General features: G+C 43.9%; 1 protein-coding gene across 4 annotated transcripts in view; it reads left to right on the top strand.

Moving 5' to 3' along the window:
• Positions 1–23,566, top strand: part of MVB12B (multivesicular body subunit 12B) — a 102,645-nt gene that overhangs the window by 12,447 nt on the left and 66,632 nt on the right. The window contains exons 2-3 of one of the 4 annotated variants that reach the window (XM_075835476.1): positions 2,264–2,367; positions 22,991–23,113. In XM_075835476.1, the coding sequence (XP_075691591.1) occupies positions 2,317–2,367; positions 22,991–23,113 (174 nt within the window). In that variant the 5' untranslated portion in view covers positions 2,264–2,316. The other 3 variants (XM_075835477.1, XM_075835473.1, XM_075835474.1) reach the window with 3 other exon arrangements.

Here is a 23,566-nt window from a genome sequence, read left to right as displayed (position 1 = left end):
ATCGTATTGACCCGCAGAATAAAGTTAACATGTAAATTTTATTGCACGGTGAACGCCGTAAAAACAAAACCCAAAAAACAATGGAGGAATCGCTGTTTTTTTCCCATTCCACCCCACAAAGAATCTTTTTCTAGTTTCTCAGTACATTATAGTGAACAATAAATGTTTTGTGTCGTCCTATTCTGAGAGTCATAACTTTTTTATTTTCCTGTCGATTGAGCGGTGTGTGGCCTATTTTTTCCGATGCGAGCTCTAGTTTTTATTGGTATAATTTTTTTTGGGGGGGGGGGGGGATGTCACTTTTTGATCACTTCCTATAAAAAATTTTGTGTCCAAAAAACAGCGATTCTAGCGTTTTTTTTTTTTTACCATGTGCGGGTTAAATAATGTTATATTATAAATGTTCATATTTCTATGGACGCAGCGATACCAGTTATGTTAATGTTTTTTTGGGGGGGGGAGGGTGGGAAAAGGATTTTTTTTTAATGTTTAAGATTTTTTTTATATATTAAAAAAACGTTAACTGTATTTTAGGGGACTTGAACCAGTGATCGTTACACGATATTCTGCAATACTAAGTATTGCAGTATATTGTGATTTTGACAGGCTCCTATTAAGCCCTGCCGCTAGCACAAAGATGGCAGAAGGTTGGGGCCTTCATTAGGCCCCCAGGCTGCCATGACAACCATCGGCACCCCGCGATCACGTTGCGGGGGGAGGTGATGGGACGTTAGAGGGGTCCGCACCCTCTCTCTAACTACATAGATGCCGCGGCCGCTATTGAGCGCGGCAGCTATGGGGTTAAACGAGCGGGATTCTGCTCGCTGCAGTGAAGTGACGGCTGTAATATACAGCCGACACCCGCTTAGTATGCAGCGGCTCAGCCCATGAGCCCACTCAGTACTTCCCCGGCAAGGGGTGAATGGAATATGTCACCAGGACAGACCCCTTTAACTTAGGGCATCTAAGGCTGTGTTCACATCTCGTTAAGCAGTATGGCTATGCAGTTGTATATGTCGGTATACCACCAACGAACGGCTCTGACGAGGTGTGAACAGAGCCTTACAGAACAACAAGGTAGTGAATTTCTGAACATATAGAGGATGCTTTTTAGCAGCGCCCTAAAGAGGAGCAGCTGTTGGCTTGTTTTTCTTAGGGTATCTGTGAGATGCTCCATGTTAAAGAGGATTGTTCTGGTGATAGATCAATGCCAGGTAATGTACCTGCCTTGTGCTCCTCTCTACCTCTGGCCCCGACATGGGTATGTGGGTACATAGGGCATACACTGCTTTACTGTTTTCAGAGACAAGCGCTGATCACTAAACCATCAGTGTTTTAATACCATCGGTCAGTAGTGCATCTCCTCATATGGAAAAAGTTATGTAGTTCCCCTCCTCCCTTTAACAACGCAAGGTGTTCAGGGCCTGTGTGCCCCCCAAACAGCCTGAATTTGGGGCACAGACCTGAACACCCAATGCTGTTAAGGGGGAAGGGAATAACGTTCATCCTTTGCATACACCCATGCATGTTGGAGATTTTGATAAGAATTGAAAGTTACATGCAATATAAGCCATGGAACCAAAAAATCATGGGCGTAAACAATGGGACCCAGATTTTGAGGGGGGCTGCTCAGGTGCTAGAACATTGTTGCTTTTTGTAGTAGTTTCTGCTATCTAGCACTATGTGGTTGTCTAATATTTGGCGCTATTATCCATACCATTATTACTACGATGCTGCTGTTTGCGTTTCCTGTCACTAGGTGTTGGGGGGGGGGGGCATATTATTTGCTATGGGGCCCTTTAAATTCTAGTTACGCCTCTGAACAAAATGATCTTTTTCACACAATTTTGCACTGGCAGTAATTTTATTCTACTATGTAACTAATAATGTGTTTGTTTTTAGTCTACATTTTATCTGATACATTATTAGTAAATTGACATCCCATACAGTAAACACATGCAGAGTTCTCACACACTGGATGAAAACACTCCCCTGCAGTGTCGCATCTTGACCACTAGAGGCTGCATCCTTCCTGCCGCCCGCACAGCCTCACATGTCCACAACACTTTGTTAGTGCTGGTTGGGGTGTAAAGTTTAAATGGCCAGGAGGTGACTGATGTGATCTCACAGGCGGACCTGCAGCTCGGACAGGGGTGGGCACGACAGGGGCATCTCTGCTGAGCCTGTCACAAGCTGGGTAAGGCTTCTCCCCTCCTCTATGCACTGTGGATGATATGTATCTCCCTTTTCTCTCTCTGCTCAGCTTCTCCCCCTCCTTCCCGGACCTCCCTCCGCTCTCTGCCTCCTCGACTGGCAATGAACAGCTGCCTTTGCATGAAAAGAAGGGACGATTTTCCACGCTTAACAGTTAAGTGTCCTATGGAGCCTCCAAACCCCCATCTGCAAAGCTGCATTGCATTGTTGGTGTTGTAGCCCTTGCTTGGTAACCATCAGCCTGCAGGCTTTGTTGTTGTAGCAGAGATGCAGCAGGCCTGAGCGCTCATTGGACCAGTGGATGCATCTGTTAACCCTTTCATGGCACCAGCTGGGGTCTAAATTCCCTTAGCTCAGTGGTTATTATTATATTGGGGGGTGGAGGACAGAATTTCCTCTGTGCATTATTTGTTGTTTTCTTCCTCCCTTCCTTCCTCTTTTCCATGGCAGCCTTGCAGGATTATGTCACTGAATGCTGCCATGATGGAGTATTTGGTAGCCATGATCTGTTCTCCGCAGGGCTGTCTGCTCATTAGATAACACAGAAAGTAATGGCCGGTGTATGATGTGAAGAGGGAGGCCTTACAGCTGCTGGAAGCCTGCCTGTAGTAACACTGTATATACCGTATCTCAAATAGTGTTTCTGTGAGTGAAGGTGGATCTGTGCGTAGAGCTATATGACTCGTCTCTATAAGGACGCCATATCGGCATTGTCATCTAAATATTGCACCGGTTGCGGCACAAAATTGTAGTCTATTATCTGTGATGGCGAAGCGTCTATTCTACGTTTCTTGTAAGCTGTCACGTAGCTCCAGCCTGATAGGTGTTTATTAATAGTGCGTATCTGCCACATTGTGTTTTCACTATGCCAATGACTTGTGTGGTACCGCAGCCTATAGGAAAGGACCTGGCTACAACTGACGCAGCGCTGGAGATGTCACGTGATCATCACAGCCTCTTATAATCACTCCGACATATAATGAGCCTTCTTTTGGACTTCACCTTTAAGAGGACCTGTCGCCTCTCCTGATAGGTCGCCTCTCCTGATAGGTCTGTTTTAGTAAATACTTGTATTCCCCTTAAAATAAAAATTCTGGAACATCTTTTCTGTTAATTCTGCGTTGTGCGGTTCCTCTGTTATTCCTCTTGAGTATTTATGAATAAATTGACAACTGGGTGTTAGGGTATGTTCACACGGCAGCGTCCATTACGGCTGAATTCACGGAGCTGTTTTCAGGAGAAAATAGCTCATGGATTTCAGACGTAATGGCATGTTGCAGGTGTTTTTCGCAGCGTCCATTACGGACGTAATTGGAGCTGTTTTTCTATGGAGTCAATGGAAAATGGCTCCAATTACGTCCCAAGAAGTGACAGGCACTTCTTTGACGCGGGCGTCTTTTTTACGCGCCGTCTTTTGACAGCGGCGCGTAGAAAAAATTACCGTCGGCACAGAACATCATAAAGCCCATTCAAATGAATGGGCAGATGTTTGCCGGCGCATTGGAGACGTATTTTCGGACGTAATTTGAGGTTAAAACGCCCGAATTACGTCCGTAAATAGGGTGTGTGAACCCAGCCTTACTGTTTCCTTTGTCAAAGGGGTGTGTCTCCACACATAGCACTGATTGGACAAGTGTTGGGATACGCCCCCAACTGGTAACACCCAGTTGTCAATTTATGCATACATTTCCAGGAAGAATAACAGAAAAACACAGAGATCTAAGAAAAGATTCTCCATAATTTTTATTTTATGAGGAATACAAGAATTTATTAAAACAGATGTAATTTTCTTAACCAGTGTCACAATAAGGCTTCGTTCACATCTGCTTTGGGTCCCGTTCTGACGTTCTGTCTGAGGTTTCCGTCAGAACAGGACCCTGAGCAGACGCAAACTGACATCGACGGAAACCAGAGGTTTCCGTCTCCATCACCATTGATTTCAATGGGGTCGGAGCCAGTGCCCATGGTTTCAGTTTGCCTCTTTTGTGCACCGGACCCGTCGTTTTGCTGGAAGCAATAGCGTAGTCGACTACGCTATTGCTTCTCGACGGGTCCGGTGCACAAAAGAGGCAAACTGAAATCATGGGCACTGGCTCCGACCCCATTGAAATCAATGGTGATGGAGACGGAAACCTCTGGTTTGTGTCTGCTCAGGGTGCCGTTCTGACGGAAACCTCCGATGGAACGTCAGAACGGGACCCCAACGCAGATGTGAACGAAGCCTTAGATGTGGATTCTGGTCGGTTGCTATAGATAATAAGGACGCTTTTTATTTTCTTTGAGCTTTCCTACATGAAGCCTAATCTGTGCCGTTTACAGGTAGGGTATGGGCACACGAGAAGTGCCTTTTACGTCTGAAAAGACAGACTGTTTTCAGGAGAAAACAGCTGCGTCTTTGACGCTCGTAAATCTTGAGCTGCTCTTCATTGACTTCAATGAAGAACGGCTCAAATTACGTTGCAAAGAAGTGTCCTGCACTTCTTTGCCAAAGCAGTCATTTTACGCGTCGTCGTTTGACAGCTGTCAAACGACGACGCGTAAATGACAGGTCGTCTGCACAGTACGTCGGGAAACCCATTCAAATGAATGGGCAGATGTTTGCCGACGTATTGGGGCCCTATTTTCAGACGTAAAATGAGGCATAATACGCCTCATAATAGGTCGTGTGAACCCAGCCGTTAAAGTACGCAGCGTATCTGTCCTGGAAACCGAAGGGGAATTCCGCCAGAAAAACCACAATAAATTGTGGTGCAGTTTTTCGGACAGCATTTCCGCTGTGAAAAACCTGCAGGACAAAACAAAGTTTATACCTACCACCCGGGCATTGTCATGGCGATGCGTCCCTCTGTTCTAGGAGCTGCAGTCCATGTGACCGCTGCAGCAGTCACATGGGATAAAATGTCATCCCAGGAGGATAGTCTGCGTTTAGAACAGAGGATCGTGTCGCTTTGACTACGGCCGGGGGTAAGTATAAGCTTTGCTATTCATTTTAATTTTAAAAAAATATATATATATATTTTTTTTTTCATTTGCGATTTTTGTTCGTCTACATTGATAAGTCCGATCATTGGACTGGCTGGGTCAGCCAGAGCAACTGACATTGTTAGCTGCTCTGGCTACTAGAGGGGACAACCCCCTCTATGTGATTCCTATATGCACTTTTAACATTCAATATATTCCATTGCGGGCAACGGCCCTTTTATCCCTAGGTGACATCCGCTGTATATATACGGCCAAGGGGTTAGCTCAATCTGCCTTCCATGTACGGCACAGTGATGAGCGGGTGTCAGCTGTAACATGCTGCAATGGCCGGGAACGTAGCTCGCTCCAATCCCGGCCTTTAACCCCTTAGATATAAGGAGTTTGGCAGAGAGAGGGGGCTCCCTGTAAAGCGATCATGGAGGGTCGATAGGTTGCTTTGGCAGCCGGAGGCCTCATGATGGCCCCCAGACCATTATTATTAGAAAAAAATGAAACCATTAAAAAAGTACACATAATTAGTATCACTATATCCGTAACGACCCGTACTATAAAACTAACGCATTATTTAATGCCGCTTGCTGGAAAAAACGACGTGAGAATTGCTTATTTTTGGTCCTCTCGCCTACAAAACAATGGAATAAAAATGTATCCGAAAGTCATGTTTACCCTAAAAGGGCGCCAATTAAAACTACAACTGGCCCAGCGAAATACAGCTCCGTTGACAGAAAAACGAAACTGTTCTCTGAATGCAGCGACACAAAAATAAATGATCTTTTTTCAAAGTGGTTTTTTTTGTGTGTGCAAAAGTGGAAAAGCATAAAAAAAAAAAAAAAACCTGTATAAATTTGGTATCGCCGTAATCGTACTGACCTGCGGAATCAAGTTAAGATGTTATAAATACGGCACGGTGAACGCTGTAAAAAATAAACTCCTAACATAAACAACAAATTGATGTTTTGTTTTATATATTTTTCAATGAGTTATATTTATTCCCAAATGGTAGCATTAAAAAAAACGACTAATCGTCCCGCAAAAAAACAAACAAACGCCTCATACGCAGTGATACAATATCAAAACAAATTGCTGCATCCTCGAGGGGTTAACAGTGGTAAGGGAGTCAGTCCTGATCAATAGACGGCTTGTCTGCTGCAGCTGGGGGGGGGCAGAGATCTTGTCTCCTGTATAATATTCATTGCAGACTATCAGTCTGTGCCACCATGACGGTTCAGAACGCTTGTGACTTGCTGCAACTCTTCACAATGCTAAAGTAACAGAATTTGAGTCACACAAGTCCGACATGTGATGAATTCTCCATATGTTGGAAAACTTTGTAAATTCTTTGCTTATCTTGTACTGATTTGATAATATTTTCTTCATTTGTATCTAATGCTATGATTGGAATTTTACTGATTTCCTATTACCGGAGCAGTGCATTGTGGGAGCTCAATGACAGATACAGTTAGATAAACATTTTGACAGCAGTGTGGATATAAAAATAAATCTGTTTCCAAGGACAACCTGAGGAATTTTGAAAGCTGCTGTGTCTATGATGTAATATTAGACAAAACTAAAAATAAAGTGTTGAAAAAGTTTGAAAAGTTTCTTAACTTTTTATGTAGAATTAAACAAAAAGAGGACTTGTCCCCTCTCCTGCCATGTCTGTTTTGGTAAATACCTGCATTCCTCATGAAATAACAATTCTAGAGCATCCTTTCTTAGAACTCAGCATTGTCTTCTGTTATTCCTCCTGGAAATGTATAAATAAAGAGTACGCACTCACAAAGTGAATGTTTCCGTAGAAATCTGCATCAGATTGTGCGGTTTTGCCCTGCAGTAAACAGACGACTGTCTAAAAAAAAAACAAGTCTCGCCACCCCTGATGACGCTTTCCTGACACGGCATTGCTCGAGCTCGGGTGTACAGATGCCAGCGGAGGACCGGGAAAGCATTGTCTGGGTAACTATTGTTAGCTGGACTAACAATAGTATTTGCTTGCAACAAATCTGTGCACTTTCCACAGCAGAAATTGACATGCTGAAGACGTCACAATCTGCACAACAGGTAAATTTCTACGTGAAAAATTTCTGCCGTATGTAGATGAGATTTCTTCATCCGCTTTGCTGCTAGTGTGTTTCGCAGGAATTCTACTTTTTGTGAACATATCTAAACTAACAACTGTACCTTAGGCCCTGTTCACACAGAGTTTTTTTGCAGGCAGAAAATTCTGCCTAAAAAATCAGCTACGGTTTTTTGGAGTGGCTTTTTTTTTTTTTAAGCTATCTCTTCAACAGAAAGATGGAATAACCACAAGCTTTTTTTGCAGAAAAGACGTGTAAAAAAAATGCGTCAAAAATCTTGTCAAAAAAACCCGTTTTATTTCCGTCTCCCGTTGACTTCAATGGGGGTTTTGAGGCGGAAAACGCCTCCAGATAGGGCATGTCGCTTCTTTTTCCCGCTTTCATTTTTTTTTTACTCGCGTTAAAAAAACGCCTCCACCTCCCATTGAAATCAATGGGAGTAAATTTGTCAGCTTCGGCTGTTTTTTGCCGCGGCTTCTGCGGCAAAAAATGTGTAAAAAAACTCAGTGTGAACAGGGTATTCCCCTTGTCAATTAGGTATGCCCTACGCAGTTTGACCTAGTCAGTGCTGATTGGACAGCGTCATACTGTATAAGGACAATGGTTACACCCAGTTGTTACTCCTAGAAATGTCAGAATAAAGTAATAACAGAGGAACGGCACAACACAGTTCTAAGAAAATATCTTCCAGAATTGTTGTTTTATGATCATTGAAAGTATTTACTAAAATAGACATATCGGGATATTTCATTTAATAAAATAGGCTAAAGACGTAGTGACCCTTCAGACGCTTTGATCAGTAGGGGCCCTGGTGCTAAGACCTCCACCGATCGCAGGAATTAAGGTAGGGACAGATCGAGTTAAAGAGGCTCTGTCACCAGATTTTGCAACCCCTATCTGCTATTGCAGCAGATAGGCGCTGCAATGTAGATTACAGTAACGTTTTTATTTTTAAAAAACGAGCATTTTTGGCCAAGTTATGACCATTTTTGTAGTTATGCAAATGAGGCTTGCAAAAGTCCAAGTGGGCGTGTATTATGTGCGTACATCGGGGCGTTTTTAATACTTTTACTAGCTGGGCGTTCTGATGAGAAGTATCATCCACTTCTCTTCAGAACGCTCAGCTTCTGCCAGATCACGCTGTGACGTCACTCACAGGTCCTGCATCGTGTCAGACGAGCGAGGACACATCGGCACCAGAGGCTACAGATGATTCTGCAGCAGCATCAGCGTTTGCAGGTAAGTAGCTACATCGACTTACCTGCTAACGCCGATGCTGCTGCAGAATCAACTGAAGCCTCTGGTGCCGATGTGTCCTCGCTCGTCTGACACGATGCAGGACCTGTGAGTGACGTCACAGCGTGATCTGGCAGAAGCTGGGCGTTCTGAAGAGAAGTGGATGATACATCTCGTCACAACGCCCAGCTAGTAAAAGTAGTAAAAACGCCCCGATGTACGCACATAATACACGCCCACTTGGACTTTTACTTTTAAACACACCCACTTGGACTTTTGCAAGCCTCATTTGCATAACTACAAAAATGGTCATAATTTGGCCAAAAATGCTCGTTTTTTAAAAATAAAAACGTTACTGTAATCTACATTGCAGCGCCGATCTGCTGCAATAGCAGATAGGGGCTGCAAAATCTGGTGACAGAGCCTCTTTAACCCCTTAAGGACGCAGCCTAGTTTGGGCCTTAAGGCTCAGAGCCCATTTTTCAAATCTGACATATTTCACTTTATGTGGTAATAACGTCGGAATGCTTAAACCTATCCAAGCGATTCTGAGATTGTTTTCTCGTGACACTTTGGGCTTCATGTTCGTGGTAAAATTTGGTCGATATATTCAGTGTTTATTGGTGAAAAATTGCAAAATTTAGAGAAAATTTTGAAAAAATTGCATTTTTCAGAATTTAAATGCATCTGCTTGTAAAACAGACGGTTATACCACCCAAAATAGTTACTAGTTCACATTTCCCATATGTCTACTTTAGATTGGCATCGTTTTTTTAACATTCTTTTATTTTTCTTGGACGTTACAAGGCTTAGAACATAAACAGCAATTTCTCATATTTTTAAGAAAATTTCAAAAGCCTTTTTTTTAAGGTACCTCTTGAGTTCTGAAGTGGCTTTGAGGGGCCTATGTATTAGAAACCCCCATAAAACACCCCATTTTAAAAACTAGACCCCTCAAAGTATTCAAAACAGCATTTAGAAAGTTTTTTAACCCTTCAGGCATTTCACAGGAATTAAAGCAATGTGGAGGTGAAATTTGCAAATTTCATTTTTCTTGCTGAATTTCAATATTATTCCATTTTTTTCTGTAACACAGAAGATTTTACCAGAGAAATACTACTAAATATGTATTGTCCAGATTCTGCAGTTTTTAGAAATGTCCCACATGTGGCTCTAGTGCGCTCGTGGAATAAAACACAAGCCTCAGAAACAAAGGAGCACCTAGTGCATTTTGAGGCCTCTTTTTTATTAGAATATATTTTAGGCAGCATGCCAGGTTTGAAGAGGTGTTGAGGTATGAAAGCAATGGAAACCCACCAGAAGTGACCCCATTTTGGAAACTAGACCCCTCAAGGAATTCATTTATGGTTGTTGTTATCATTTTGACCACACCGTTTTTTCACAGCACCTATTTGAATTGGGCTGTGAAATTAAAAAAATGATATTTTTTCCATTAAGATGTAATTTTTGTTCAAAATTTCTTATTTTCACAAGGAATAAAACACCCCATTTTGTTGCCCAATTTGTCCTTAGTGCGGCAATACCCCATTTGTGGTGATAAACTGCCGTTTGGGCCCATGGGAGGACTCAGAAGGAAAGGAGCGCTATGTGTTTGTTGGAGTCCAGATTTTGCTGGATTGGTTTTCGGGTTCCATGTCGCATTTGCAGAGCCCCAGAGGTATGAAAGCAATGGAAACCCACCAGAAGTGACCCCATTTTGGAAACTAGACCCCTCAAGGAATTCATTTATGGTTGTTGTTATCATTTTGACCACACCGTTTTTTCACAGCACCTATTTGAATTGGGCTGTGAAATTAAAAAAATGATATTTTTTCCATTAAGATGTAATTTTTGTTCAAAATTTCTTATTTTCACAAGGAATAAAACACCCCATTTTGTTGCCCAATTTGTCCTGAGTGCGGCAATACCCCATTTGTGGTGATAAACTGATGTTTGGGCCCATGGCAGGACTCAGAAGGAAAGGACCACCATTTGGCCTACTGGAGCTTTTCTTGTGCTAAGTCATGTAGGCAGAAGCCCCTGAGGTACCAGTACAGTTAAAACCCCCGAGAAGTGACCCCATTTTAAAAACTACACCCCTTAAGACATTCATCTAGTGGTGTAGTGAGCATTTTGACCCCACAGTTATTGTGTAAAAGGTAATGCGCAGCAGATGGTGCAAAGTGAGATTTGCAATTTCCTATGCATATATGCCATTTCAGTGTCTGATATATTGTGCCCAGCATGTGCCACTGGAGACATACACCCCATAAATTGTAATGTGGGTTCTCCCGGGTACGGCAATACCCTACATGTGGCTGTTATTAGCTGACTGGGCACACGACAGGGCTCAGAAGGGAAGGACCACCATTTAGCCTACTGGAGCTTTTCTGGTGCTAAGTCATGTAGGCAGAACCCCTGAGGTACCAGTACAGTTGAAACCCCCGAGAAGTGACCCCATTTTAAAAACTACACCCCTTAAGACATTCATCTAGTGGTGTAGTGAGCATTTTGACCCCACAGTTATTGTGTAAAAGGTAATGCGCAGCAGATGGTGCAAAGTGAGATTTGCAATTTCCTATGCATATATGCCATTTCAGTGTCTGATATATTGTGCCCAGCATGTGCCACTGGAGACATACACCCCATAAATTGTAATGTGGGTTCTCCCGGGTACGGCAATACCCTACATGTGGCTGTTATTAGCTGCCTGGGCACACGACAGGGCTCAGAAGGGAAGGACCACCATTTAGCCTACTGGAGCTTTTCTGGTGCTAAGTCATGTAGGCAGAACCCCTGAGGTACCAGTACAGTTGAAACCCCCGAGAAGTGACCCCATTTTAAAAACTACACCCCTTAAGACATTCATCTAGTGGTGTAGTGAGCATTTTGACCCCACAGTTATTGTGTAAAAGGTAATGCGCAGCAGATGGTGCAAAGTGAGATTTGCAATTTCCTATGCATATATGCCATTTCAGTGTCTGATATATTGTGCCCAGCATGTGCCACTGGAGACATACACCCCATAAATTGTAATGTGGGTTCTCCCGGGTACGGCAATACCCTACATGTGGCTGTTATTAGCTGACTGGGCACACGACAGGGCTCAGAAGGGAAGGACCACCATTTAGCCTACTGGAGCTTTTCTGGTGCTAAGTCATGTAGGCAGAACCCCTGAGGTACCAGTACAGTTGAAACCCCCGAGAAGTGACCCCATTTTAAAAACTACACCCCTTAAGACATTCATCTAGTGGTGTAGTGAGCATTTTGACCCCACAGTTATTGTGTAAAAGGTAATGCGCAGCAGATGGTGCAAAGTGAGATTTGCAATTTCCTATGCATATATGCCATTTCAGTGTCTGATATATTGTGCCCAGCATGTGCCACTGGAGACATACACCCCATAAATTGTAATGTGGGTTCTCCCGGGTACGGCAATACCCTACATGTGGCTGTTATTAGCTGCCTGGGCACACGACAGGGCTCAGAAGGGAAGGACCACCATTTAGCCTACTGGAGCTTTTCTGGTGCTAAGTCATGTAGGCAGAACCCCTGAGGTACCAGTACAGTTGAAACCCCCGAGAAGTGACCCCATTTTAAAAACTACACCCCTTAAGACATTCATCTAGTGGTGTAGTGAGCATTTTGACCCCACAGTTATTGTGTAAAAGGTAATGCGCAGCAGATGGTGCAAAGTGAGATTTGCAATTTCCTATGCATATATGCCATTTCAGTGTCTGATATATTGTGCCCAGCATGTGCCACTGGAGACATACACCCCATAAATTGTAATGTGGGTTCTCCCGGGTACGGCAATACCCTACATGTGGCTGTTATTAGCTGCCTGGGCACACGACAGGGCTCAGAAGGGAAGGACCACCATTTAGCCTACTGGAGCTTTTCTGGTGCTAAGTCATGTAGGCAGAACCCCTGAGGTACCAGTACAGTTGAAACCCCCGAGAAGTGACCCCATTTTAAAAACTACACCCCTTAAGACATTCATCTAGTGGTGTAGTGAGCATTTTGACCCCACAGTTATTGTGTAAAAGGTAATGCGCAGCAGATGGTGCAAAGTGAGATTTGCAATTTCCTATGCATATATGCCATTTCAGTGTCTGATATATTGTGCCCAGCATGTGCCACTGGAGACATACACCCCATAAATTGTAATGTGGGTTCTCCCGGGTACGGCAATACCCTACATGTGGCTGTTATTAGCTGACTGGGCACACGACAGGGCTCAGAAGGGAAGGACCACCATTTAGCCTACTGGAGCTTTTCTGGTGCTAAGTCATGTAGGCAGAACCCCTGAGGTACCAGTACAGTTGAAACCCCCGAGAAGTGACCCCATTTTAAAAACTACACCCCTTAAGACATTCATCTAGTGGTGTAGTGAGCATTTTGACCCCACAGTTATTGTGTAAAAGGTAATGCGCAGCAGATGGTGCAAAGTGAGATTTGCAATTTCCTATGCATATATGCCATTTCAGTGTCTGATATATTGTGCCCAGCATGTGCCACTGGAGACATACACCCCATAAATTGTAATGTGGGTTCTCCCGGGTACGGCAATACCCTACATGTGGCTGTTATTAGCTGCCTGGGCACACGACAGGGCTCAGAAGGGAAGGACCACCATTTAGCCTACTGGAGCTTTTCTGGTGCTAAGTCATGTAGGCAGAACCCCTGAGGTACCAGTACAGTTGAAACCCCCGAGAAGTGACCCCATTTTAAAAACTACACCCCTTAAGACATTCATCTAGTGGTGTAGTGAGCATTTTGACCCCACAGTTATTGTGTAAAAGGTAATGCGCAGCAGATGGTGCAAAGTGAGATTTGCAATTTCCTATGCATATATGCCATTTCAGTGTCTGATATATTGTGCCCAGCATGTGCCACTGGAGACATACACCCCATAAATTGTAATGTGGGTTCTCCCGGGTACGGCAATACCCTACATGTGGCTGTTATTAGCTGCCTGGGCACACGACAGGGCTCAGAAGGGAAGGACCACCATTTAGCCTACTGGAGCTTTTCTGGTGCTAAGTCATGTAGGCAGAACCCCTGAGGTACCAGTACAGTTGAAACCCCCGAGAAGTGACCCCATTTTAAAAACTACACCCCTTAAGACATTCATCTAGTGGTGTAGTGAGCATTTTGACCCCACAGTTATTGTGTAAAAGGTAATGCGCAGCAGATGGTGCAAAGTGAGATTTGCAATTTCCTATACATATATGCCATTTCAGTGTCCGATATATTGTGCCCAGCATGTGCCACCGGAGACATACACCCCATAAATTGTAATGTGGGTTCTCCCGGGTACGGCAATACCCTACATGTGGCTGTTATTTGCTGCTTGGGCACATGGCAGGGCTCAAAAGGGAAAGATGAGGGGGATAAGCTGTGCGGAGTGCATCAGGGTAAATTAAAAATCAAGGGATGTATGGTAAATTTTAAAACAATCTTTCATACAGAGCCCTGGTTTTTCGGGACACGTGTCGCATTGGTATGTTGTGTCCTTCCTTATCCCCCTCTTATAGCACACTTTGCACCTCTTTTGACTTTTTCCCTTCTTGCCAGTTTGGGGAACTTCTCCTGGAAAGTGTTGCCCTGGTACGATGCGTGTGGCCTCGCTTCCAGAAGTACTGGGTGCCCCTCCTTCCTGGTCGCCAAAAATTAGGTTCTTTATAACCACCTCTTGAAATTCCAGGAAAGTTCCCCTCTGGCCTGCACATCGACGTAGCACGTACGCATTGTACAATGCCATCTGTATGATGTGCACGGCCAGCTTCTTATACCACACCCTCGATTTCCGCGTAGCGCTGTAGGGCTTCAGGACTTGATCTGACAAGTCCACCCCTCCCATGTACCTATTGTAGTCCAGGATGCAATCTGGTTTGGGGGTCTCTGTACTGGTACCTCGTACAGGTACATGGGTACTGGTGTGGCCATGTATTGTTGTCAATACAAGGACATCTCTCTTGTCCTTGTACTTGACACACAATATGTTGCTACTAGAATGTGCCCTGCTCTCACCCCTTCTGAGTGTTTGCCCAAGCAGTGTTTTAGGGAGGCCTCTAAGATTTTTTCTAGCAGTGCCGCATGCCGCAGTCCTTCTGGAAGCGAGGCACTTGAAGAGCGGGACGCTGGTATAAAAATTATCCAGGTAGAGGTGGTAACCCTGGTCCAGCAGTGGGTGCACCAAATCCCACACAATTTTTGCGTTAATTCCCAGTAAGGGGGGGCATTCTGGGGGCTGAATACTGCTGTCCTTCCCTTCATATATCCTGAATTTATATGTATACCCTGATGCACTCTCGCACAGCTTATACAACTTCACGCCATACCTTGCCCTCTTACTTGGCAGGTATTGGCGGAATTGAAGCCTCCCTTTAAAATGTACCAGGGACTCATCAATGGAAATACACTTCTCGGGGGTGTATGCTTGGGCAAACCGGGCACTGAAATGGTCTAATAGGGGTCTCAGTTTATATAAACGGTCAAAACTGGGGTCATCTCGGGGTGGGCACTGCTCATTATCGGCATAATGTAGGAAGCGAAGTATTGCCTCATAACGCATCCTGGACATGGCCATACGGTACATCGGGGTGTGGTATAGGATGTCCGTGCTCCAGTAGGTCCTAATGGATGGCTTTTTTAGAAGCCCCATGTTCAAGAGCAGTCCCCAGAACTTGCCCAACTCTGCTGCGTTTACAGGAGTCCACCTCTGGGATTGGGCATAAAATGAGTTGGGGTTCTTGGTGATATACTGTTGGGCATATAAATTAGTCTGGGTGACCATTAGCTCTATAAAGTTATCAGTGAAGAAGAACTTGAAAAAGTCCATCTCACTGAACCCTGCCGTGTTAAATTTGATGCCTGGGCTGCCCGTGTACTCAGGGATTTGGGGTTCATAATGGTCTGGTGTGGGCGTCCAAATGGGGTCACTTCGCTCAGGGGTATCACTTGTTGTGGGGTCACTTCTCTCAGGGATTTCTACTATGGTGGTGGTCCTGGGGCGTCTCCTAGGGGGTCCCTCCTCTTCATCGCTGGATGAGGAGGTAGACAAATAAAATAGTGTATCGCCATCCGACGAGTCTGTGTCGGAGGCCAGAAATGCATACGCCTCTTCAGCAGTAAATGTCCGTTGGGACATGCTTGTTGTGCGAAGACAAAATTTATATACTGCAAAAAAATAAATCCCTAACTGGGAGCAATAGGATAGCACAACTAGCACAAATGTGTGTTTTGTTTTTAGAGAGCAAGTGGACTTCCCTGACACTAAAGCTAACTAGGGCGAGGGTTCCTAACACTAAACCTAACTAAATTTTATGTGGACTTCCCTAACGCTAAACCTAACTACGGCGACGATTCCCTGACACTAAACCTATCTAGATTATTTCAAGCTTCCCTGACACTAAACCTAACTACGGTGACGGGTGCCTGACACTAAACCTATCTAATTATTCCGAGCTTCCCTGACGCTAAACCTAACTACGGTGATGGATCCCTAACGCTAAGCCTATCTACGGTGACCGATTCCTGACGCTAAATTCCCTGACACTATACCTAACTACGCTTTTTGACGGTTCCCTGACACTAACTAACCCTAATACTAAACTAACCAGTTAAATTTTCAAAATTGGCTAAACTAACTATTTTTTTTTGTTTCTTTTTTTTCTTTTTATATTTTTTTTTTTGTTTTATGTTTTATATAGAAAAAAATGAAAAAAAAATCCCCAGGGACCAAGAAATGTGGTCCTGAAGACTGAAAAGTGGTCAGTGATAGGAGATCACTGACCAAAAAACGTGGGTAGAACTCAAAGAGGAAGGGAACAGGAGTGGGTAGTGGATGGGGTGGTGGGAAGCAAAAAAAACGTTGTTTTAGAAACTTTTTTTCACTTTTTTTCACTTCTTTTCTCTCTGACTCTCTGCTCACAACCGATCTCAACGCCTCGCTAACTCCAACAGGGCGGTTGCAGCAGGATGTGAGGTCAGAGAGAGGAAGTGACGAGAATGATCGCTGCTATTGGCTAGTTACTCACTGACTAGCCAATAGCGGCGATCGGCGAGGCGGGACCATAGTAAATGGTCCCGGCCCATTATGCTGTGATAGCATGCTGTCAGAAACAGCAGCTATCACAGCTCAGGAACGCCGGGCTCGAGCACTGCTGTGCTGAATGAGACCGATCGCTGCTATTGGCTAGTTACTCACTGACTAGCCAATAGCGGCGATCGGCGAGGCGGGACCATAGTAAATGGTCCCGTCCCATTATGCCGTGATAGCCTGCTGTCAGAAACAGCAGCTATCACAGCGCATGAACGCGCCGGGCGCGCGCACCGCTGTTCTAACTGCAAGACGTACTATTACGGCATGGAGCGCGAACGATAGAGCTGCCATGACGTAATAGTACGTCAAGGAGCGGGAAGGGGTTAAGTTGGGTTCAGACATGGCAAAGGTTTTATTCCCTACGGATTTCACCCTTGTCCATGTTGTACTGTAAATGTTTCCAGATTGCGGTGTGGAGTCCGCACTAAGAATTTGCTCGGTCTTAATATGACCATATCAGTTTATGGGCCATAGACTTAAACATGGTGACCCAAAAATGAATGAAAAATAGGTCATTTTCTGATGATATATTCCCTATAAAATGGATGCCCCCTTTCAATATCCGTTCATCTATATATGCATTGAGCAACTTTGTTCTATCATTAGGAAGTGTAAAGGCGTAAGAGCAAAAACTGCTCAGTTGTGGGTCGCTCATGCAAAACCAGACTACTGAGTGCTCAACCGTTGGCTGTTCTCAAGTGCAGCACATACTACAAAGTCCGAAACTGGCCACATGAGTGAGATTGTCCTCTACAAATTTCTAAACTCAACCAAACACACATTTAATGATTTGAAATAGTGACTGTGAGCCGGGCTTTATCTCCTGGATGGCCTCACTAATGCTCTGGAAGTTGACTACGTTACGTTTATAGCAGAAAGCACAGCGTAGTGCTGGATTTGTTGTACGACTGATACCACCAGCGCCCGATGGATCCTATTGACTTATAGGGAGGTCCATCGGCTCCATTGTGATGTCTGTTGTATTGACAGGATGGCAGATTCGCAACTGAGCCTCCAATGCAGATGTGAACACAACCTTAACATGCCCATACACCTTCAATAGCTGTTGGCTGGCAGCTATTTTTCCTGACTTCCCCCCTATGCATGCAGACAAGGCAGAGCGAAGAATAAGCTGCTGCCAGACTCCTCTTGAAAGCCTTCGGGGGAGAATTGGGTCACCTCCATACACATTAGATAGTCCACCAAAATCGTTGGGTTTCGATGACTTTCCTCTAGTGTATGGGCACCTTTTTAGTCTCGCAGTTGTAGTCATATCAGAAGATACAGTGGTTGATGTCCATGAGCTGTGGTCTCCACTGATCTTCGAAGCATCAGAACTTAGATGTTCCTTCATGGTGGATTGTCTGACACTTGGTATCTTCAGGAGCCCTGTTGATTTTGATGATTTTATCTCTTCCAATAGAAGCTCCGATTTCCATTAATGATTGAGTTCCCAGTAAAGAATCAGAAAATTGATTAAGTGATTAACTGGTAGTGATCATGAATGACACTATAACGGAATATTGTTCTCACAGGTTTTCACTTGTTTAATTCTGAAATCCAGCATTATTTGCATGTATATGAATTGGTTATGACAGGGGCTCATTAACACAGTCAGTCAACCATAATTACATCGACACAAAATATTTTTTTTCCTCCTAATCTGTACTAAGAACTCACAGCAGCATATTGGAACAGGAACTGTTGCGTGATCGGGGGCTATGAACATTGAAGGAGATTTTCCAACACTTGGTAAATCTTCTTGCATTTATGGTATCCTTTCAATTTCTCATCAGAGGCATCATACAGCTTCTGTGGCATCATGGAGGCATGAAGTATATCGCTACACGTGGCACACATTGCAGCACTGGGGTCCTGGGTTTGAATCTGACCATGGGCAACATTTGCATGGAGTTTGTATTTTCCTCTCAAGTTAGGCTTCATTCACATCTGCGTCAGAGCTCCGTTCCATCGGCGCTTTCCGTCAGCACGGAGCCCTGACTGACACAAACGTAAACCGTAGGTTTCCGTTTGCATCACCATTGATTTCAATGGTGACGGATCCGGTGCAAATGGTTTCCGTTTTGTGTCAGTTGTGCAAGGGTTCCAACGCTTTGACGGAATGAATAGCGCAGTCGACTTCTGCGCCCTGACGCAGATGTGAATGAAGCCTTAGCGTGGCTTCCTCCCATACTCTGGAAACATACTGATAGGGCTAATTTCTTCGTAAATTAATTACCCTTCGACCATAGATTTCGTCCGTAATTACAGGCCGTAATTACTGTCCCATTCATTGCTATGGCCGACTGACACCTTCCTGTATATTTACGGGAAGGTGTCCGTGCCGTAGAAAGCTTCTGTAAAAGAATAGGACATGTCCTATTTTTTTATTTTACGGACCGTGCTCCCATACTTTATAATTCGGGTGACTGTCCACAGCCGGCTGTGCTTGTAATCGCGGACTGGGATTACGGGCACGGTCGTGTGCATGGTGCCTATGGATAAGTTTACATCACGTTCGGGAATTTCTTCCTTAGGGAATGTTTTCCCTCTTCCTGGAGCCACGATCTGATCGTTCTTTTCATTCTAAAAAGACATACGGGAAAACGGATCCCCTGAACATGACGTAATCCTAGTCTTATGCCCAGGCATTGTTTGCTTTGCGTGGTTAACATTTTCTCAAGAAAGCACCATTGCCTTTGGCCTGACTGATCAGGGTTCTTGGCAGTGGTTTAATTAACGGCCTGTTGTGGGTTTTTGCTCCTTACTGATTTTCTTGTCCTACAGCTTGTGCTCCTTAGTAAGGCAGTAACTGACTATTATTTCTTTGGGCTGTGAACAGTTCGATTCTTTTGAGTATATTGTATTGCATTGGTTGTTGTTTTTTTTTTAAATGTCCCTTGGATTGCTGGTCACATAGTGACCTACATTTGCCAGATAAAGTGAAGATTATGTTCCCCTAGGACATGAACTTCACTGGACACAAATGAGATGGATCAAGTGCGTATTCTGTCCCCCTGTATTCTAATATTCTAATCAATTGTTCAGCTTGTTTTTTTAGAGGTTTCCAAACCCCAGAGTAAGTAATGTGTAGCCACTTTTTCAGAGAGATGTGCGAGTTCTAGTAAATACGTTTCTAAGAATATCCATCAGAACATTGGCGACGGGCGATCCAACGCAGATTTCGCAGTCAAGATTGTTTGCAAATAAGAAGTGCTGTTTCATGAATTCGATGACCGGTTTTATTTATACCAGTTATAATAGGGTCAAAGAAATGTCGATCATTTTAATTTAAGGGCAACAGAAAATTGCAATTGGGGAGATTTATCAAGCTGTCTTATAGTAAGATTGTCCTTTGTTGTCCATAGCAACCAATCAGAGCTCCGCTTTCATTTTACCTGAGCTCATTAATATATGAAAGCTGTGGGGTTGCTATGGGCAACAAGGGACATTCTTGCTATAAGCCCCAGTTCACACAGAGTTTTTTTGATGCGGAAACCGCGTCGGAAAACGACCGAAAATGCCTCCCATTGATTTCAATGGGAGGCGGAGGCGTTTTTTGTCCCCACGAGCGGAAAAACCGGCTTGCAGGAAAAAGAAGTGACATGCCCTTTCGTCGGGCGTTTATGCTTCTGACCTCCCATTGACATCAATATGAGGCAGAAGAAGCGTATTTAGCTGCGTTTTTTTGCCTGTGGCGCTCAATGGCTGCAGGCGAAAAACGCCGCGAAAATCGGCGTGCAGGCAGAGCAAAATATCCCTCAAAATTCTAAACTGAATTTTGTGGCAGATTTTCTGCCTGCAAAATACTCCATGTGAACCCAGCCTAAGACAACTTGATCATTCTCCCCCTATGTCACTGAGGAAGCGGGAGGACATAATCTACACGTGTTTAATCAGGGAGGGGGACATAATCTTCAGTTGATCCCATTCGCCGGCATGGCTACTGAACAACTAAATCGGCTATCAATCTACCTCACTACAGAGCTTTATGTACGAATTATTGTGAAGAGCGGTCTTTATAATAATCAGACGTATCGCCCCTGAACTGAAATAGTGAATTTGATAGTCCATAGAGTCTGATGTACATACTACAGGATTTATACTGCATAAATAGGTCCCTGACCTCTGACTTTGGGGGCTGCAGATGCGCAGAGGATTGTGTGAGGGGGATTCTTTGTTTTACATAGCGTTTTTCCTACATTTCATGTCCGTGTGCGTTGTGTATTGCCGTTAGTGTGCTTTGCGTGTGGCATGCCTTTTTAACGTCCGTGCAAGCACTTATTTTTTTTATTTCTCTGCATTTCTTTGTAACTGACTTTGTCCGTGTGCGGTGCGTGGATTTCACGCAGCAATAGAGGGCATAGAGTAAGTTTCACGCAACGGACACTCGCTGCGTGAAAACCCACGCATGCCTGAATGGCCCCATTGAAATGAATGGGTCCGTGTGCTGTCAGTTATTTCAACGCACGGCACGCGGACGAGTATTACGCTCGTCTGAATGAGCCCTTAGTCTCAGTGGAGACTCAGCGGCAAAGAGCGTCTCTAGTTGTGGCCGCCTGAATGAGACAATGTATTTCATGGTCACCCATTCATTTGAATGGTCAACCCATTGAATGGGTACCATGCAATATCACATATATCCTTTAGCGGCCGCCCACATATTCCCACGGCGGGATTTGACAATCCCTTTAATGTACAATAATTTCCTTGAGTAGTTCATTAAAGGGGTTTTACAGTTTTAAAAAATAAATGGACTTTCCAATAGACTTTTTGTATTAATTCCTTACAGTTTTCAAGATCTTCTTGCTGTCATTCGATAGGAACTTATGATGTTTACTTCCAGGGGATGAAAATCTCTCCTGTTCATGTGATGGAAACACTGGTGCTCCGCCTGTTACACTATAGAATAGTTATCAGAACTGTGTCTTGTAACGAACAGTGCACCTGTGTGTCTTTCATATGACCAGGACCTGGGAGTTTGAAAACCGTGAGGAATGAATACAGAAAATATTTTAGAAATTGCATAATTTTTCATTACACAAAGAAACAATATTTGTTGAAACTGAAATGCACCTTTTTAGGCTTCGTTTACATCCATCGGAGCTTTCCTTCGGAATGGGACCCTGACTGACGCAAACGGAAACGACGCTATTCCGTCAAAACGACGGAACCCTTGCACAACGGAGACAAACGGAAACCATTGGCACCGGATCCGTCACCGTTGAAATCAATGGTGATGGAAACGGAAACTTTTGGTTTCCGTTTGTGTCGTCAGTCCGGGTCCAGTTCCGACGGAAAGCTCAGACGGAACGTCGGAACAGGACCCTAGCGCAGTTGTGAACGAAGCCTTAAATATGACATGTAAACTTTCCTTGGCAGCGCAAATGTTTTCAGAGCAATTGACTGTTTTTGTTTAAGTAAGGACCCTTCAACAAGGGACAGAAATGCTGCGGATTACAGTACCAGCCATATGGATGAGAACATGCCTCGGAAATATTTTCCCCACAGACATAACCGTATGCTGCACATTTTCAATTCCACAGTATTCTCATTCTGTTGCGAATGTTCACCGTGAATTTTGCCCTTTTTTGTGTAGAAGGTGTGAAATCTGCTGTGAATCAACCGCAAAGTCCGCAAGCAATTCCGCAGCTCTATAGCTATATAAATTGACATGCTGCACAATAAATTTTGTAAGGTAGGAATTATATGTTAAGATAACGATAAACGATATTTGCATTCTTTTGAAATATATCTATTAAAGGGCAATTGCCGACTGAAAAATGTATGGCATCTCCACAATGGCGGTCACCCTCTCCATTCTCCGCCTGGGTGCAGCGGCCACGGTCTCCCCCGTTCTGGAGATAGTTGCGCAGAGCTGAGACTCTCATCTATCAGACATTTCTGGTATATCCTGATAATATGACATGTTTCAGTTGGGAATACCCCTTTAAATAATTCCCAGTACATTAACCAAACTTATTGTTCCCCTCTCCGCAGCCGTGATATTTTGCTCTTCATTGCTCACCTGGCAGCTTTTCAGGATGTTCATAAAACTTGCAAAAAAATTATTACTTCACCTTTGGGTTGACAAACAAAAATCCCCAATGCGTAATTGAAAACATAATAAAAAGTTAACGTTCAAGCTGTATCTTGTGTTTGCTGTTAGGATATGAGGAGTTCGTCTTAAACTAAAGGCTGATTGGTTCTGAAGTTTTCCTGAGCGTTGATTATATTGTTGGCAGTGAAGGAAAGTTTGTCTTCTTGGGGTGGTAGGAATGTGTTTGTTTTCTATGTCAGAATTTCATTATGAGAACTTGAGTGGCTTGTAAATCAGGAGCTCAGTGATAAATTCTACTTTTCTCCGCAGGATCACACTATAATGCCTGAGGTTCGGGACCTTTCAGATGCTTTAGGTGACCTGTCTATGGATCCCATCACTGGTGTCGGAGTAGTAGCGTCAAGGAACAGGGCACCCACAGGCTATGATGTGGTAAGTATTGGGGCAAGCTCAGAACAGGATGTAAGATACAGAATTTTACTGTACTCTTGTTTTTTTTACCCCACTCCCCTATGGGTGCAAGGCTATGTGTGAACACCGCGGGCTGCAGTAGTCTTACTACCTTTTTTTGTAAATATTAAAGACCATTTCATCACTGGAAGCCTGTTATACTATTTTTGGAGTTTTTGTTAAATGATGTAAAAAATGTCTTGACAATTATCTGACCCACTGGCAAATCTCTTGCAATATTAAAGTGAAAGTCCGATCAACTAAGTATTTATTTTTGTCAAATTGGCTCCCAAGTATCACTTAATTTAACTTGGCCCCTGTTTTTCCAAATAATGCAAATGCATTTTTCTACGGGTATTATTTGCGAAAATATCTAGGTCCTCCCGGGAAAGACAACCACTGCTGCACAGTTCTGAGGCAGCAGCTGTTGTTAAC

Source organism: Rhinoderma darwinii, chromosome 8, assembly GCF_050947455.1.
Source record: "Rhinoderma darwinii isolate aRhiDar2 chromosome 8, aRhiDar2.hap1, whole genome shotgun sequence".
Lineage (NCBI taxonomy): Eukaryota > Metazoa > Chordata > Amphibia > Anura > Rhinodermatidae > Rhinoderma > Rhinoderma darwinii.
The sequence above is the reverse complement of the archived record's forward strand: the minus strand, read 5'-3'. Positions and strand labels throughout refer to the sequence as shown.